Genomic DNA, 19,646 nt, shown 5'->3' on the forward strand with positions numbered 1-19,646 from the left:
ATTGTCATTATGTCTTAGGTTACTCTGTGACTGTTGGGGATTTTAATGAGGATGGTGAAGACGGTAAGATTTGTATCTTCAATCGTTTTTGCAGATTTTGGCAGTAGATGGATGGATACTCTAGATTGATAGATACGATGGATGGATAGATGGATTCACTGCTTAGTGAAGGCATTGTTGTTTCCATCTCATTTCTAATTCTTTCTGCCTTTCTAGATTACGTCACAGGAGTTCCTAGAGGCGAGAAGGCTCTCGGCTATGTGAGTTTAAGGCTATTTTTGGTCATGATGTGAAGATGTAAATCATTACAGTCCTGCTGGAAACTGCCAGCATGAATCCAATCCATGTCTGGCTTTGTCTTGTTAGGTCAACATTTTCAACGGGAAGAACATGGAGTCTATATATAATTTCACAGGCACACAGGTAGGCATTACACAACTCTTCAGTTAAATCCTTAGACCTTAGCTAATAATAGCACACATGAGTTGGGATGTCTGTGGGCAGCCCACAGGTCACATGATCTGCCCATGCTATACGGTGTAATGATGCTTGTGGTCATGGCCCAGTTCTGTTCAACATTTGTTTACAAGCATAAAGTTTATGTCCTAAATCCATTGCAGCATCTGGAGCTTGGTATAGGGGTAACTGAAAAAATAACCATAATTGTGTCATATGGTGTGACATAGCAAAAAAAAGAAACAACTCTCATGTTATTTGTTACTCTAACATTAAGATACATCTCTCATATCTGATGTGTAACTTTTTATTAGATCCTTGCATTACAGTAGATCTTAAAGCTTTTGTCTCAATGTCAATCAAACAATTAAAGAAAGAAAAAAGTTGAACATTCATTTTCTATAGATATTGTTTTTGACTATAAGTTTTCTACTGATTTTGAACCTTGAAAAAGCTCCCATAACACGCTGTTTCTGGATATCTGATGTTAATCTTGAGTACCTATAGAGTAGTATTACATCCTTCATATCTCCGAAGAGTCTTTAGTTTTCCCAGATTTATAAAAGACAGATCAGCTTTACAGATTCTTTCCGATAACGTACGGACATTTTTTGAAGGAGGAGTTACGAACTGCGGGAGGAGCGAGTCACAAGCCAATAAAATATAGATTTTAGATATCAGCCATTATATCTCTATTGGCTCTATTGATGTTTACTGAAGAAGTAAGAACTAGCTTTAAAACATGACAGTCGATTCAGGTTTTAACTGGTGCACATTTGGATCACGACTAGCATATGGCAACCACATTCAGTTAAATTTATCCGCTTGTCTTTTTATACCAAACCTCAGTCGGTATATTTAAGAAGCCATCAGTAAGATGCTCACATGACGTTGGTTGGTTCCAGTAGAGTCATAGTATTACATTTATAACAGCCTGCTTCTTTAAAAATCTCTCTAAAACACTTTTATGATGGGATTGTGAAAATCACAAGGATGTTACATTAAGACTTCACCAAAATGATTTCTTATAGCTGAAAATATTTGAATCTTATGACTTTTGATCGGCACTGTATATAGTGCATATTATACATGATACATATATATGGTTGGGTTTGTTTACTCACTGTAAAGCTGCTTTGCAACAATGCACAGTGTAAAATGCGATATAAAGCTAAAAATTAATAATTTGTTTTATAGATGTAAAATAATGAATTGTTTATACGATTGATTTACACATTAGGAATGTGACTAAGAAAGCACAAGCTAGTCTAGTCATATCTAAAATCTCTTTCTCTTTCCATTAAGATGGCTGCTTACTTTGGTCATTCTGTAGCAGCCGTTGACATTAATAATGATAGGTAAGTAACACTGCACTCTTCTGTTACATATTATATTTACTAAATGGAGATTAATGGTTGCTGCACAGACGTTTTGCTATCTTGTTCCTGATGCAAACAAAGTTTATTTCAGGAAGTTCATTTTTCATTCGTGACCAGTAATCAAAGCCTAAATATATGCATTGCATGGTTTTGAGAGGTCTCTCTGGCAGCATTTCAAAAAATTGAAAAATGAGGCTGGGTGTTGCGTAACAGCGAAGATAAGGTTCTCTAAATTTTCGCCACAAGTTGTATGCTGCCTGAACTTGTTGACCATTTTTGTGTTGAGAAAGGCTCCTCTTTATCATGAGCTGACAAGTTTGATCAGTATTATTGTGTTTTTTACAATCAGTTTAGAAACGAGTACATTCAACTGCAGATCAGTTTAGACCAGTGTAAATTTCTAGCATTTGTTGATGAAAGAAAGCTTGCTGGTTAGGCTGTTTAAGCTAACTAGTCAACAAAAATAACACATTACTTATCTCCCACAGGAAGATGGATTTATTGGTAGGGGCTCCTTTGTTCATGGACCGTGGTTCAGATGGAAAACTAAGGGAGGTGGGTCAGGTATATGTTTACCTAGGCAAAGGTGGCTTCACTTTCAGCGGTGCCATTAAACTTACTGGCTCTGAGATCTATGCCCGATATGGAAGCTCTATCTGTGGCCTGGGAGACCTCAACATGGACGGATATAATGGTACTATTTTGACTCATCTCACTTTATGTATTTGTCTGCCTGCGTAACAAATATAACTGGAAGGCAATATGGTCTTACACTGACTTCCGACACAAGGCGTAGAGCAGTAATGATGACTCATAAGCCACTGAAATGTTTACAATACTTCTCATGCTATTTCTAAATCACCATGACTTGGATTGTTTATATTTCATCCCACTGTTCTTTTTAGATGTGGCCATTGCTGCTCCATATGGAGGGCCGTTCCACCGTGGCCTGGTTTACATCCATAACGGGCGTCCCACAGGGCCCAGTCCTGTGGCCTCTCAAATTCTAGAAGGGACGTGGGTGTCGAATTCCATGCCTTCAAGCTTTGGTTATGCCATGCATGGAGGCACTGATGTAGATCAAAACGGATACCCTGGTTAGAGTTCAACCGTGTTTTACATACATGTCCTCTGCTGTTTCTCCGATTCTGTCACATCAATTCAAAGTGTCTTCAGCTGCCTCTGTGTCTTTTTCTTTCTCATTCTCTGCTTCTTTCTCGTTCTTTCGTCTTTTAGACCTGATTGTTGGCGTGTTTGGGGCTGACAGAGCTGTTCTGTACAGGTATAGTATGCCTATGCCCCCCGTCTTGCTTTGAAGCCACACATGCATTTGATAGACTTTTATGGTCAAGGCCGGATGAGCCATTAAAAGTTCTTTAATTTAATTCAGCAGGATTCAATTTGCTGTATGTGCAGGTAGTGAAAGCAGTTATAAGCTGTATTAAAAAGAAATAAAAACATGCTGGAACATCTCCTGCTTGCCTATATATGTGACCACCAGGCATTGGTTGATTTTAGATGATTGATTTGCATTTGCACATTAGGGGAGAAACAGAAGCATCTGGTTTAAAAGTTTAGAAATTACTCTAAATTCTATTACCCTGTCTGTGAGATTTTACTATCATCTGTTCCTCATCCTGTCGAAAATCACAGAGGGGTAATGTCTGCTTTTTTGTGCCTCTAGGGCTCGTCCAGTCATCAGTGTGAACAGCACACTGGATATTAGCCCACAGATCCTGAACCCTGAGGACAAGAGCTGTACTCTGCCGGGATCAACCAACAAAGTGTCCTGGTGAGTGACACTTGTTAATAGTTTATCAGTCAGGTTTAACCAAACCATTGCTGTTGCAGCCACTGACCAGTTATATTAAAAAAAGTAGTTTATGAAAAAAGTTTGCATAACTTTGATCATCAGCAAAACTATTGAAAATGTAAGTGCTTGAAATATTATCCAGCTCTGCTGTCCTTTAAATATCAATTCACAGTTTATGTATTTTCTTAAAGTGAGAATGCATTTGGTTTTTGTTGTCAATAATGTTGTGTATTGACAGTAATATTCATTTACACAAGTTATCACATTTTTTCTCTTAGCTTCACTGTGAAATACTGTTTGAAGGCAAGTGGCAAAGGAGCACCATCCTCTCTTAGTAAGTATCCACTTTTATATATAAATGGGCAAATTGTGAAATGTATTATATTTGTGGCAAAGATCCTATTATTGTGGAAGGAGCACTCAAGGCTGTAAATGGAGCCCTGCTGTTGCGGGGTGTGTGTTATGAGTATCGCTGTAGGGGAAACCAGAGCTTGACGTGTTGGCCCTCAGTGTGTTTGGAGCCGGACAAACGACGCAAAGCCGTTAAAAAACAGCGTCCGGCATTCGCTAAGTCTTCACAGAGATCTCACAGTTTGAGGTGTAATGGCTACCAGACCCACAGACCATACACTTGCTAGATCACTGCTTTGAAGTTCCTCTATGGTCTAGTTAGGCTAATAGCTACCGTTTCGCAAAGCTTAGGATGCGGATGTATGTCTCAATCTGATCAAATACTTACAAATTGAAAAGTACATGGCTAGTATGCGTCACTGGTTGTATTTCAAAGGTAACAATTGTTAAATCAACCATATTATGCATTTTGTTTTAATTCATTATTTATCGTCATTGGTGTATAAGATTAAAATACTTAACACCTTTAAATATTACTTTATTTAAAGTAGAATATATAAAAATAAATGTGACATATTTGTAAATAACAAAAACTTAAAAAGTGATCATAACAGCACCCAAAGTAAAAAAAATTTTATATGATGACGCTATTACTTCGATTAAATTTAATACAATATCAACAATTAAATACAAAGCTGATTTGACTCGAACGAGAACGATGTCATTTGAACATAATAGTAAGTGCAAAACAAAAGTGTTGGTTGTTTTTTGAATTTGTGCAATAATTGTGGTCATCTAAAATAACTGGTGTTAGATCACATAACTATAACGTAACTGTGACAGCAATAATTGTACTTTTCTGTTTACTTGTGCTTTCACTAATTTGATTATTTTTAAATGGGAAAATTAGCTCACTGACCGGGAGAAACCTTTCCTTTACAGACTTTCAGTTAGACCTGACCCTGGACCGCCTCAAACACAAGGGAGCCATCAAACGCGTGCTGTTCCTACACAACCAGAAGTCTCACTATTCAAAAAATATGACTGTCTCCAACAACGAGGGAATGAGCTGTGAGGAGCTACAGGCATACTTAATAGTGAGAGCATTAATTTATGTTTACATTTATACATTGGCCAGACAATTTTTGCATGATTTTCTGTGACTTCAAGATACAGTACATATTTTCTGTGAATCGAAGCTGTGATCCGCTAGTGTGTAGATTTTAGCGGCATCTAGCGGTGGGACTGTGAATTGCAACCAACGGCTCAGTCCACAGCTCACCCCTCCCTTTCGAAACGCATAGAGAAGCTGCGGTAGCCGCAGGACAAACGTGTCATCGTTTCAGACAACGGAGTTACAAAATGCGCTCTATACGGTTTGATCTTTAAGGGCTACTGTAGAAACATGATGGCGACTTCCATGTAAGGCGACCTGCGGCCTATGTAGATAGAAATGGTACATTCTTAGGTAATAAAAAAAGAGTTCATTATGTAAAGTCTTTATACACCACTGATAATATAGTTATTTATATTATATTGTTTTCCTTGAGAGTTACATAATGCACCTTTAAAGAAAAAACTTTTTAATATTTTACTATGTTCTTACCTCATCTTAGACAAATTAATACATACCTATCTTTTTTCAATGCGTACACTTAATCTTTGTACAGTGTGTCGTGAATGTGTTAGCATTTAGCCTAGCCCCATTCATTCCTTAGGATTTAAACAAGGATGAGTTTAGAAGCCACCAAACACTTTCATGTTAGTTATAGTACATGAGTAGTTAAACGAGTAAGTATGGTGGCACAAAATAAAATGTGGCGATTTTTAAACAGATAAAAATAAGAACTATATTGTGTGGCGGAGGAGCACTGGGTTTGCAGCACTTCGACCTCGGGCGCAGTAATATTGACGAAAGTCGAGCGAGACAGGGAGTAGTCAGGAGTGATGGATGATGTTACTGCATGCCGAGGTCAAAGTGCTGCAAACTAAGTGCTCTTCCGCCATACAATATAGTACTAATTTTTTATCCGCTTAAAAAATTGCCACGTTTTATTTTGTGCCACCATATTTGCTTGTGTAACTATACATGTAACTGTCTTTAAATAGGGAAAACATGAAAGTGTTTGGTGGCTTCTAAATTTATCCCTGTTTGGATCCTAAGGAATGAATGGGGCTAGGCTAAATGCTAACACATTTACAGCGCGCTGTGCAAAGATGAAGTGCACCCATTGAATAAAGATAGGTATGTATTACTTTGTCTAAGTTGAGGTAAGAACATAGTAAAATATTGAAAAATGGTGGTGTTTTCCTTTAAGCTGAACTTTAGCTAAGGTCCGGCCAATCACAGATTGTTTATGGCACTATTGCTTTGTGAAATATAGTAGCCATTCTCAAATTTTGTTTGATTCTGCTGTATTTGGCCAGTTAAAGAAGTGTGAATGCTTTAATGTCATGAAACGCACGTTTGCACTGTGTTTTTAAGCCGTGTTGGCAGATAGCCCAGATGTTTGGCACTGAGACATGGCATTATTTTGTTTTCTAAAAGAACAATGTGTTACAGGACTAAAGAAGGATTTGCTGTGAAATTTCCCAGCCCTGAGCTCATTTGACATAAAGTCCTTGTTTCTCTCTCTCTCTCCTCTTTTGGCTCTCTCTGTCTTTTACAGGATGACTCAGAATTCAGGGATAAGATCACACCCATTGCCGTCTTTATGGAGTACAGCTTGGATTACAAAACAGCAGCAGATAAAACCGGCCTGTTGCCCATTATTGACCAGTCTACTCCTACAAACGTCACCAAACAGGTACAGCCGTTTCCCAAAATACTGTTTAAAGGTGTGCATGTGTATGTGGGTGTATTTCTTTTTATTTCAAAGCTTTGTCTCTTGTGCAAGATCCCAAAGAAAAATTCTAGCAATAATATTTCAATGCACACAATCTTAAAACACTCCCTTTACAGCACACATAATAATGCAATGTGTTAGAGATGAAAAAAACACACATGAAATAGGAAAGAAACATTACATGTATTTGTTCAGCTTTGTGGTAATTACAGGTACATAAAAAAATGATCAAAGATAATTAGAAAAGCATCTTATTACCGTAGAGGTCTGCACTCCCGCGGGAGTCCCGCGGGACCCGCGGGTCCCGATGCAAAACAGTGCGGCGCGGGACAAATTTTGAATGGTCATTGCGGGAGCGGGCGGGATGATAGAGATGCACTTGCGGGTGCGGGCGGGAGGGATGATACGCGGCACTCCCGCAAATTTAATTTTAGTTAATATTACAAAACTTTAGATTTATTTATGTTTAAAGATGGGTAAATGTTTTCTGTCTATTAGTTTTTGTTAAACGTTCTGTTTAATAAGCAAGTCATTTTACTAATTTATTGTTGTTCTGTTTTAACAAAAAAATAAAAAAAAAAATACTAAGCCTTCGTAATGGAAAATTATGTCTTTCATTTATTCGTTGTAACGCAGATAGCATCCGTCGAATTCGTTTTATTAATAAAACAAACTGTTTAATATAAGTGAGTTTGTCATTGTAAGCCTACTATTTTATTGGTGCTGATTTTGAGGCTGCAAGGGTCGCTCTGATAATAGTTATACATTGCGAGTTATAGCAACCCCGTCTGGCGGCTTGATGTGAATATAATTCATATTATAAACGAGAGTATTCAACTGCAATAGGGCAATATATATCCTCACAACATTATTATTTCTCAAAACTTTGACAAAAATTATTTTTAAGGATTAACTGTATTCTTACAGTTATTCAAAGATGCACACATTATTCCGCATATGATTTGAATATTAGTCGAGAGTAACGGCAATTAACGTCTTATATGGCAATAAATATCCACATAACATAATATAACAGCATAATGAAATTAATAAAAGACAAGGAAGTAGGATTGGCATGTAAATTGTATTATTATTACCGGAAAAACAGCAAAATAACTGAAATAAACTCTGAGGTAAATGCCGCGAGGTAAACACGTTAAAATAAATGAGCAATCACAGTGGAAAAAAAACATTATTACCTCTCAAAACTTTATATGACAAAAATGATATTTAAAGAAATATTCTTACAGTTTTTCAAAGATGTAAAGAAAGTATTCCATATTACTCCCGTTTATGAGCACGTTCATCTCTAGCCTTGCTCTGTTATGTAATAGCTGATTGACAGGTGCGCATCTCCGTCTTTTAAACAGGTATCATTGTGTAAAGTTACTCATTTAGGGAAATTATCCATTATTTTATTATTTTATTATTATTATGAATTTTTTTTTTTTGCAGATTGATTGCGATTTGTATTACCGTTTTACTACAAATACAAGACCTTTTTTTTTTTTTTTACCACGGAGGGCCGGTGGTATACGAAATTTCCCGGTAGATTTTTTGGTCCCACTCCGCCCCTGATATATATATAATGAATAATAATGAACAAACATTTAACAAATTTATTTTATTAAGAAATGGAAATATTTAATAATCTAACGATAATTATAAAACGGTTAGTTCCAATCCTTGATTCTGATTGGTCAATAGGTGTGCTTTATTCGCAATAAAACACTGCTATGACCGCTTCACACAACGGTTCTATTTAATATCACTGCGCCCTTAGCAACACCCTTAGCAACACATAAACATATAATGAGACAAAGTCTGAGAACAGTTTGTTGTTTTTATTTGAACTTTCATGTTGTTTTTCGCAGTCAGGGACTATTTTTTCTAGCGGAAGGAATGCTTTTATTAATTTAACTTCATGAAAGTTGCACTAATATTTTTTTTTACTTTAATATTGTGTGGTAACCGTTTTATAAAAGCAATAAGGTACTCGAGGCAAGTGCTGTATCGTGAATAAGTAACGGCTGAAGGGGTTGCAGGCACTCCGCTTCGCGTCGTGCCTAACAACGCCCTTCAGCCGTTACTTATTCACGATACAGCACAGCCTCTCGTACCTTATTGCTTACATATCAAATGTAGCCTACTGGGTAGGATTTTAAACGTCTTTGCCAAATATATTTTCGTTTAAAATATGCGGTGTGTTTAATACATTCAGAAGGTGAAAAAAATCCTCACCTGCATATCCCTAAATCCAACACATCTTTGTAAGAACGTAAGTTAAGTGTCCATGTTATTTTTACATTCTGACTTTAAAGAACAATTTGGAAAAAGAGATCAGAGCAGAGGAGCGTGTAAATGCTGCAATTACACTTGCTCTGACAGCAGCTTATTTTTAAAAGACGCTGTATTTTATTGCTCTATTCGCCAAGTGTATTTTAATTGGCCACACTATGAAATTTATATTTAAATTCAGAACTTTTTAAAATATTATTCAATTAAACTTATTCAAAAACTACTAAAAAGGAAATAAATGTGTTTGTTTTTTTAATGGTGGGTCTTGAGATTACCTGTTGGGTTGAAAAAGTTTGCAAACCCCTATAATACATAAGCAAGATTGATCAAAGCTTTATCAAATCTTTTTAATTCTTTTATTAGTAATTATATCATGTTATTCATGTATATAAATAACGTCATAAGATACGCATACTTTGTGTCCAAAAAGAATTAATATAGTGGATTTTTTTTTACTTAACATCATATATGAAACTTACTTTATTTTCCAATAAACTGATGAGTTTTGCATCAAATAGATTTTTGATACTCTTGCAATAGACGATTTATGACTATTCACAGACGATTCATTGTTACATCTATGACTTAAAAAATAACGATTTGTATATCCTTTTCTTTTTAGAGACCGTTTGCATCAAGTTGCCACGTTTATTTTAAATCTTGATGCGCGGCAAGCGCACTCAAATATAGACGCGTCTGAAACAAAACTCGTATTTACAGGCGAACGTTTGAAAAGAAGAAATTCAGTGCGTCCTGCGTTTTCCATTTATTTTAGATGTTAAGTTAATGGACTCGAATGCAAAAATTCTTCAGGACACAATCAATTTGGGCATAAAGTGGTTGGGCTGCTGTGACTGCAGGCAGCCTATGACAGCAACCTTCAACCAGCATGACAACAACCGGCCTCGTTGCCAAAAAACAGACCGGCCCATCAGGAATTCTCCTTGTCCGATTAGCCATCTGGGCCTGTTACCATGTATTGGTAAGGAATTATATGTGCACACACGTTTTTTTAAGACCTTTCCTGAGACAGAAAGTAAACATCCATCCATATCCTGCCTGCGGGCATTTGCGGGCGGGAGCAGGACAAAATATCACAGATGCGGGCGGGAGCGGGACTAAAAATAAAAAATCTTTGCGGGAGCGGGCGGGAGTGGGACTGAACATTGCGGGTGCGGGCGGGAGCGGGACTGAAAATTGTGTCCCGCGCAGACCTCTACCGTACTTTCCGGACTATAAGCCGCACCGGAGTATAAGCCTCATCATTAAAAAATGCGTCATTAAGATGAAATAACATATATAAGTCACAGTGGACTATACGTCGCGTTTATTTAGACAGTTATTTCACAAAATCCAAGCCGAAGAACAGACATTTAATCTGACAATAGCAGACAGAACAGCAGGCTGAATAGATGTCTGTACGTTAAAGTAATATTATCAGTTATTTAAACGATAAACCACAGCATACAGAACTTACCTGGAAGGTTGAATAGGCTAAATTAACCGAACAAGCCAACTAGTGTGAAGTTCGCATACTCGTCATTCCACATTACAGAATCGATTGAATTACATAAATACAGAAGCGGTATATTGCGGACTCTCGTGGCTAGACGGTAATGTTGTCTCTTGCCTCATAAATGTCAAAATGAATTCATACTGACTTACAAGGCGCACCTGACTATAAGACGCAGTACCAGCCAAGTTATGAAAAGAAACTCAGCTTATAGACCGAAAAATACGGTATATTGACTGGAGCATAACTTTTATGCATTAGGCAGAGGCTTTTATCAACAGAAGTATTTAAGGTGTAAATTTTTGTGCCAGGCTGTACCAGTTGAGCTAAAGGAAAAACTAAACTTCTCTGCTTTTTCACAGAAAAACCTCCTCCTTTACCAAACATTGCAATGCCCTGCATCACACAGTCTTATATAGACTACCTTTCGCAGTGTGGGAAACTCTGTTTTTATACACTGTTACCAGTGCCATACTGTATTAAAAATCATTGTATCTTTAATAAGACATGGCTTTTATCAGTGTCAAGAATATATATTTTTTTAATTATCCCAAGGTTATAGAAAATGTGAAAATATAAGGACATTTTTAAATAGTCTTGCCTCATTGACTGAAAGAATCATGTCAATTATTGAAATATTAGTAAATTAAATGATCTATATCAAATACTTTTTTATTCACCAGGTTGTTCATTATCAAATGTATAGGAATGTGAATGTTTAAAAAAAATAAAAAAAAATAAGAACAACTAGGAATTGCAATATGATAAAGCAGTCACTCTAAAGTAAAAACCTGATATAAACAAAAATGTACATTTACATCCTTAGTTCTCAAATTGTTTTTAAATGTTCAACATCAGTGTCGGATAAAAATAGAAGCTAAATTAAATACCCCATAATTCACTATGATTTTTCAGGCCCACATACTCCTGGACTGCGGTGAAGACAATATTTGCAAACCAGACTTGAAACTGACTGTTGTGAGGTGAGTCATTGGTTCATCTAAGCTCTGGATTCCATCGAATTGTCTGCGGTGTGGAGCAGGGGATTAACGTGTGTGTGTTTGTTTGTGATGCTGTTTTGTGCTCCAGTAACCAGAAACAGATCTACATAGGTGATGATAACCCACTGACCCTAGAGGTGACAGCAGAAAATGAAGGGGAAGGGGCGTATGAAGCTGACCTTATTATCACTTTACCATCTCAGGCAGATTTCATTGGGGTCGTACGGAACAGTGAGGTAAGCACTGCATGGCCCAGGTAACCATAAAGGTTTATTTAAAGGGTTATGTTAATATGTTAATATTCCAGTTTAAAAAAAAAAAATCATCTGTGCTGTTAAAGACCATTTTGACTCCTGTAATGAAGATGTTAGGTTATAAAACTCATTAGAACTCATTGTACATGCATTAATGTAGTTTTTGTTTCATTTAAACTATTGTACAAAAAAAGTGTTATGAGGCCACTAATGCTGAAGATTTAAACATTCGGTTTGCGTTTTATATAGCCATTAAAGTGATTTTTTTATTGATTTGAGATGTCATTTATGTATCTTAGACATTATCCAGGCTTTCCTGTGCCTTCAAAAATGAAAATCAGACCAGACTGGTGGTGTGTGATCTTGGAAACCCAATGAAAGGAGGCACCAAGGTGACCATCATCTTTCCCAGCTCAAATATCTGCACATTTGTGACCCAGTCGGTCTATGAAAACCCATATATTTTCAACATAAACCATCCTACATAAAGAACATTGTGTGAAAATATAACCTTGATATCTTTATAATTTACTGAGTAAGGCCAAGTCAAAGATTGAATTAATGTGAAACCAATAATAGACATCAAACTTTGATGCTCCTAATCTCATTATTAGATGATTAAAGCCTAGATTTAACAGACAGGGTCACATATGTTTTTACAGAAAGTTACTTTTGTTCATTATATAGTAACAAAGTTTTTTTTTTTAAATGATGTTATCCTGTAGATTGCAGCAGGATTACGCTTCAGCGTGCATCAGCTGTCTGAACAGGACACCCAAGTCAAGTTTGACTTGCAGATACAAAGGTATTAAGCTCACTGCTTGTATTTACAAAATTCAGACCGCAGTATTGCTTTGGAGTTAAATAAATGTTTCGGACAAAAGGAAGGCTTAAAGGAGCATTTCACCCATAGAAACATTAATCTTTATTGAAAGTGCATCATATTTGTTGTCGAAATGTAACATACATTTGAATTTGGTGCCTATTTGAACGAGCAAAGGGGTGTTTGTAGTCTCACTCCCTCAACAAAGATATTAGACTTCCTGCTTTCAATGATGCAAAATGATGATTTTTACATCATTGAAAGAAGGAAGTGCAACACTGAAATCTGTATTTCTCCTGTCTCAGTGACAACTGAGGAAATGATGCACAAGCATTCAAAAACATGACTGGGGTTCTAACTATACAAAGCTTAATGCAAATGGGTGAAGTGTCCCTTTAAAAGTAGAGCCACTAATAAGTTCTTAACAGATAAAACCATTTCCTGTTTTTGTCATCTTTTTATTTAATTCAGTAAAAACTTCAGACAGTGTTAGTTTTTAATCCCACAGTTCCCTGCTGACTGCCAGCAGTTGTTTTTAGCACTGTAATTATAGTAAACTGTTGTGGTTGTCTCTATTTGACGACATTCTGTTTGCGTTACTTTCCACATATCTTCTTCACACCCTCATATCTATGTCCATCATCAACTAAATTATATGATGAGTTTTAAAATATAAAGGGGTTGTTTCCTGGACAGGTTTTATTCTAGTCCCAGACTAAAATGCATTTTTGAGCTGCCTTAATTTTAAAACATCTTGCACTAACATATCTTAAAGGACAAGTTCGGTATTTTACACTTAAAGTCCTGTTTTCAGATTGTTTATGATAAAATAGAACGTTTTTGACTGAATTTCGACATATGCGGCTGCCCAGAGAATATTCGGGTGTTTGTTGTTTCACTTCCCACCTCTACAATGGCTGAATAGGTGCACTGGAACAATCCTTCCTAAAATGCATTAAACTTTCGTTTACAAAGATGTGAAACTCACCGAGTGGTCAGGGGTGTTCATTGATATGCTCACACAAAAATCGCTGCAAAAGATGCTTTCCAACAGCTGTTTTAGCATTCGTTGTAAACTTGTGGACCTATTTTTCAAAACGCCTCACACCCGTATATTCTCCTGTTGAGAGCTTGAATAATAGACACTCCAGCCCAGTTGGAGGCGCTAATCCACCTTTGCCAATTGCAAGAATACAAACAAGGTTCCCGGCACGGAGTAATACCGTACCTCACAGCACATCTAATACAAGTCAATGGAGTTGGGCTAAACTACAATAAAACCTGTTGGAATGCGTATTTTGCAGGGATTTTTGTGTGAGCATATCAGTGAACACCCCTGACCACTCGGTGAGTTTCACGTCTTTGTAAACGAAAGTTTAATGCATTTTAGGAAGGATTGTTCCATTGCACCTATAAACCTATTGTAGAGTTAGGAGGTGACACAAGAAACACCCGAAAATTCTCGGGCCAGCATCATATGTCGAAATTTCAGTCAAAAACATTCTATTTCATCATAAACAATCTGAAAACAGGGCTTTAAGGGTAAAAAAACAAACTTATCCTTTACCTTATATCAGCGCTTTGTTTTGTCTCAAGATGCACACCAGTATTGTTTTTTTTTTTTTAAGGTGTGTTTGTAGAAACTACTTAAATGTCCTAATATAACTAAGCCTAGTCCTAGATTTACCCAAAGCCCTGTCTGGGAAACCAGTCTAAAGAGTGATCCATCTGGTTGTGTAGAGAATTGTGTGTCAAAATTGAAGAAATGCTTACTAGTTTTTGGAGCAACATCGCCACCTTCAGCTCAGTGTGGAAATTAATCATTGCATTTTGCTTTCAGCTCAAACCAGTTCAATAAAACCAGTAATCTGGTGTCTGTGGTGACAGAGCTCGCTGTGCTGGCCAAAGTGGAACTAAGGGGGTATGATTATTAATATTTTGCTTTCAATTATTCATATCGCATGTATTTATGGACTTTTCAATTATCTTAACTTTAAAACTAACAAGAAATGCTGTGTACAATCTATAATTCTTTAGTATCGTGTCATATTTTAGTGCATATTCAATTAAAAATGTAGGGAAGGACTTGTATGTATAGGAATTGTAAAAGAGGCGTAACATACCAGAACTGAGCCAGATGGTTTTAGTTAAGATGGCCTTGTTGTATATTAGGGCCTTGTAATGTTAGATAGGAAAGTGATTTGTAAGGTGCAACAAGTTACATTATGATAAAACAATGACATGCACTGATAAACTCTGCATAATAGGACCAGTATTGTCCATTAAAAGAGTAAATACAGTCAGTTTTGATTTCATAAAGACTAAAGAGGTGAAGAATATTATTTATAGCAGTAATATAACCGACACCCCCTTTACATCTGAGAGCTCTTTTTAATCCTTATAGTTTATTTATCTCCTCTGTACCCCTGTAGGGTGTCTGCACCGGAGCAGGTCTTCCTACCCATAGCTAACTGGCAACCAAAACAAAATCCTGTTCTAGAGGACGACATTGGACCTCTAGTTCAGCACATTTATGAGGTAGGCGCATAGTGAAGATCATTATTTTGGACATTGTCTTTATCACTTGTGATTTGTATTCAAATATGATTTGTTTTAGTTGCGAAACAGAGGACCCAGTACCTTCAGTAAGGCCATTTTGGATGTGCAGTGGCCCTACAGGTTCAACAATGGATCTCTGCTTTACATCACCAAATTAGAAGTGGATGGAAACATGAATTGCAGCTCAAACAGAGAGATCAACCCTTTGAATGTAACCGTATGTATCTTGCTCTAAAGGTTTTAAAAGCTTGTAGCTGTGTCATAACCAAGCAGCTAACGACAGGACATTTATTAATCACTTGGTCTCTTATTGCAATATGTAGCCCCACCCACAGACAATCTCATTTGTCTAAGACCTTGTTTATGTCTGGTTTTAACAAATATTTAGGGCAGACCACAAACACTAGCGTGTACGCCCTTCAAGCCTATCCTGATGCATTTTGAATGGTGTTAGTCATCCATTGCACACTTAAACAAGGGTTCTTCTAACTTTGCCTTCCTGTTTGAAAATCGAACACACTTCAGTAAATGTCTCTGCTTTGCCTTTGGTTGGTTAATACACCGGTCAAACATTTAACTTTTTCACAATTTATGAAAACTTAAAGCAACACTAAAGAGTTTTTTTTTACCTTAAAATAACGTTTCCAAAAAAGTTTCAGTCGTTCATCCACTAGAAACAGGGTGAACAGCACTTTCACATTCGCTTTGCAGCCCTCAATCGGCCAAGACCGCACTAAAGAAGTTTCCAACCGTTGGGGCACGGTCCTGTAGTTCAAGTGAAAACTACAAAAACTGCTGCATTAGGATAAATTATTTACGACAGTGGTAATGGACAATTCCGCTTCCAACCTGTAGGGGGAGCAAAGAGCAAAAACTCTTTAGTGTTGCTTTAATAACAACTAGAATGTTGTTTTAATATGTTTCCTGTGAAAATGTAAGGATCTCATGTAAAATATGATTTTGCATTTATCTAGAATCCCAGATTGGTTGACAAAAATGAGACTTCTGGCAGAGAGGACAGGGCAGAGGGAAGGAACCGCAGACTGCACCGCAGAGACCTGGAGGATAAACAAGGAGTGGAAAACTTAGAGATTCTGGTACAGTCACACTTTTTAAAAAGTTGCAAGCCAAAAAGCAACTTTATGTGCTTTCTATTGAATTGTGTTTCTAATAAATTGTGACCCAGTCTGTGAAAACCCAGCTTAAAGGTGCAGTGTGTAACTTTTAGAAGGATCTCTTGACAGAAATGCAATATAATATACATTATATTATATAAACTACATTATCAAAGACCTTACATAATGAACTGTTATGTGTTTATTACCTTGGAATGAGCCATTTTTATGTACATACACCGTGGGTCCCCTTACATGGAAGTTGCCATTTTGTGCTGCCATGTTTGTACAGTAGCCCTAAACGGACAAATGTCTGTACGGAGCGCATTTTATTACTACATTACAATAACATGTTTGTTCTTTGGCAGCTACCGTAGCTTCTCTATATGTTTCGGTGAATGGTGGACTGGGCCGTTGGTTGCAATTCACAATTTTACTGCTAGATGCCGCTAAAATCTACACACTGCACCTTTAAGTCTCTTATTTACTGTGTTTTACATAAAATCATCCTAAATGATGTAAAGAACATTCTGTGAAAATATTACTGTGATGTCTTTCATTTTGACTGAGTAAGGTCATGTCAAAGATTGAAATAAATGATTAAAAATGCTCCTAAACTCATAATTGCATTATGATACTACACAATTTATTGAGAGATGTTGTCTTACATATATTATTAAAACATCATTAGACAATGTGTAAACATCAGTAAACTGTCCTTTACAACAGTGTGCTTTAATGTGCAAGTTTAATTGGTTGTGTGTATCTGCACAGGATTGTGGAACTACTGAGTGTCAGGAGATAAAGTGTTGGATTGGGCGTCTGGAGAAAGGACAGAGCGCCATTTTATTTATTTACTCCAGACTCGCTGTCAGCACATTCCTCAAGGTAAAAACATAATTTGACTGTAAATCCAGTAAAATACAGCTTTTGCTTCACAACTGCTAGTCAAGTAAAACAAAATGTTTTCTTTCAGGCTGAAAGTCAAAACAAGTCATACACTGTTCGATCATCCGCCTCCTTCAGCGTGGTAGAAATGCCTTATAAAAATTTAAAGTCTGAGCTTCCAACCAGCATGACATCGGTAAGTACTGAAAAAATATCACAAAGAGATGTTTAGAAACACAGTAATTTCCTTTAATCTAGGCTCAGTGTTAAATGTGATATGATGATATATTCTAACACCAGTGTGAAACATTAAGATATACAGTACTGTGCAAAAGTCTTAGGCCACCACAACCAGCTTTGTTGTTTTAGCGCAGTTTTAATATCATCCATATTTATTTTTCACTCTTTTTATTAAGATACAAACAGAAAATACAGGAAATATGTACACAAAATGAATAACAAAAAAATTTTTTGAACTAAATGTCGTCTTCATACATTACAGTATTTAGTGTGACCTCTCTTGGCACGAAACACATCTTGAGCTTTTTGAGAAGACTGAAGTCCTGAAGTCATTCGATTAGAAATTAGGATTTAAATTAATTTGGGTTTAAGAGATCCTGCAGTTTCCTGCTATTGCTCAAGTTAAAGGGGAGTTTAGCCTAAAGACATCAGTTTACATTTTAATACCGTTTTTAATACTATATACACATTTCCTTTCTTTTTCTGGATGTATTCTATTAAAGAGACTGAGAAACAATTATATATGATCATTATAACATTGCAAAAACAACAAATCTAGTAGTGTAGGCATGGTGGCCTAAGACTTTTGCACAGTACTGTGTGTATATGTATACTGCTTAGACAGCAGCTGGTCCCTGAGTTCAACATCATTGTCATTACAATGTGTCTGTCCTCTCCAGGCCTCTCTGAAGGTGATTTGGGTGAATTCAGAGCTCATTCAGCCTGTTCCTGGATGGGTGGTGTCTCTGGCTGTAATGGCTGGACTTCTGCTACTTGCTCTGCTCATCTTTGTCATGTATAAGGTAAACAAATAGGTGATCTCACTAGTTTCTCAGGTTGATTTAAAGCATGACAAGAGAACGACTAAATACAGTAGCACCTTCTCACAACAAGTTTCCTCCCATTTTTTTAGCACTAGCGATACATGTTACATGATTACATGTAACATAACTATTGTCAATAGCACTGTAATTACATTAAAGGCCACAAATTATCCCCACAGTTTTACTGGATGTAATATCAGTCTTAGGTGTGCCTACTGCCTGGAATGTGTCTGTGGAGTTACAGCTCAAGATACTCCACAGATCATTTTATTATTTATTATTATATGTCCAAAATGCCTCTGTTTGGGTTGGAAAACACATTGCTGTTTTCATGTGTACACCTTTAATCCTGGAAAACCCACGGGTCTAATTTGGCCAATGTTAATTGATGCTAAGAGAAGGGTTCTTGGGTTCTCCAGGGTTAAATGCAAAGCAGCTGCTGCTTTCATTTTAAAATCTGATTCCTGTCAATACAGTAATGCTTTTGGGTAGAATTAAACCAGTCAGTCATTGGGTATGGGCGTGGCTTTATCAGTGTGATGCCACATTAACAAGAAAATCAAAACAGCATGTCTAATGAGACTGCTTTGGTTTAAAGCTCCCATAACACAAGCTGTTTCTGCATTTCTGATGTTAATCTGGAGTACCTATAGAGTAGTATTACATCCTTTATATCTCCAGAGAGTCTTTAGTTTAATCAGATTTATAAAATACAGATTAGCTTTACCGATTATTTCTGATAACGTACGAAAAAATTAAGAATGAGGAGTTACTACCGCGGGAGGAGCGAGTACAAGTCATGCAATACTTTATACAACACTGTATTATCTTATGATTCACTACATGTTTGTGTCATTTACATATGCACTTACACGCCTAATTCCAAAATAACACAAAGGTCTTACTTGCAACATGTAACTCATGACCCAGTTGAGAAATCCAGCATTAAACAAACACACATGCAAAACTCTGCTTCCCACACTAAACACATGTCGTCTTTCATGCCATTGTTGAGTTTTGAAATGAAACAAAGCTGTTGCGTGATGTGATGTTTGTAAGTTCTATCGTCTCCCGCTGATTGACGGGTGGGCGGGGTTTTCCAGGGGAAGTGCCCATAAAAAGAAGTGATACGTTTAGAGACCCCTGAAACGTAAGCTGGGCCTATAATCGAAAAATACTTTTCCGAAACTTGTACGAACCCTGGCGAAGTGCATTCGGCACAGAAATACTCTGTAACACGCCCAACTGCTTTTTTGTGAGGCTTAAGGACAAAGACAGGGTGACGC

General features: G+C 36.8%; 1 protein-coding gene across 2 annotated transcripts in view; it reads left to right on the forward strand.

Annotated features, from left to right (window-relative positions):
* itgav (integrin, alpha V) overlaps positions 1–19,646 on the forward strand; it is a 31,797-nt gene that overhangs the window by 9,844 nt on the left and 2,307 nt on the right. For both annotated transcript variants that reach the window (XM_073855053.1, XM_073855051.1), the window contains exons 8-29: positions 19–63; positions 217–260; positions 367–423; positions 1,762–1,814; positions 2,324–2,529; positions 2,741–2,932; positions 3,072–3,117; positions 3,520–3,627; positions 3,927–3,982; positions 4,942–5,096; positions 6,669–6,806; positions 11,572–11,639; positions 11,746–11,893; positions 12,211–12,303; positions 12,637–12,716; positions 14,575–14,655; positions 15,167–15,272; positions 15,352–15,510; positions 16,268–16,390; positions 17,183–17,296; positions 17,385–17,492; positions 18,217–18,339. In XM_073855053.1, coding sequence (XP_073711154.1) covers positions 19–63; positions 217–260; positions 367–423; positions 1,762–1,814; positions 2,324–2,529; positions 2,741–2,932; positions 3,072–3,117; positions 3,520–3,627; positions 3,927–3,982; positions 4,942–5,096; positions 6,669–6,806; positions 11,572–11,639; positions 11,746–11,893; positions 12,211–12,303; positions 12,637–12,716; positions 14,575–14,655; positions 15,167–15,272; positions 15,352–15,510; positions 16,268–16,390; positions 17,183–17,296; positions 17,385–17,492; positions 18,217–18,339 — 2,303 coding nt within the window. The remainder of the gene's footprint in view (positions 1–18; positions 64–216; positions 261–366; positions 424–1,761; positions 1,815–2,323; positions 2,530–2,740; positions 2,933–3,071; positions 3,118–3,519; positions 3,628–3,926; positions 3,983–4,941; positions 5,097–6,668; positions 6,807–11,571; positions 11,640–11,745; positions 11,894–12,210; positions 12,304–12,636; positions 12,717–14,574; positions 14,656–15,166; positions 15,273–15,351; positions 15,511–16,267; positions 16,391–17,182; positions 17,297–17,384; positions 17,493–18,216; positions 18,340–19,646) is intronic.

The sequence above is a fragment of the Misgurnus anguillicaudatus genome, chromosome 17, assembly GCF_027580225.2.
Source record: "Misgurnus anguillicaudatus chromosome 17, ASM2758022v2, whole genome shotgun sequence".
NCBI lineage: Eukaryota > Metazoa > Chordata > Actinopteri > Cypriniformes > Cobitidae > Misgurnus > Misgurnus anguillicaudatus.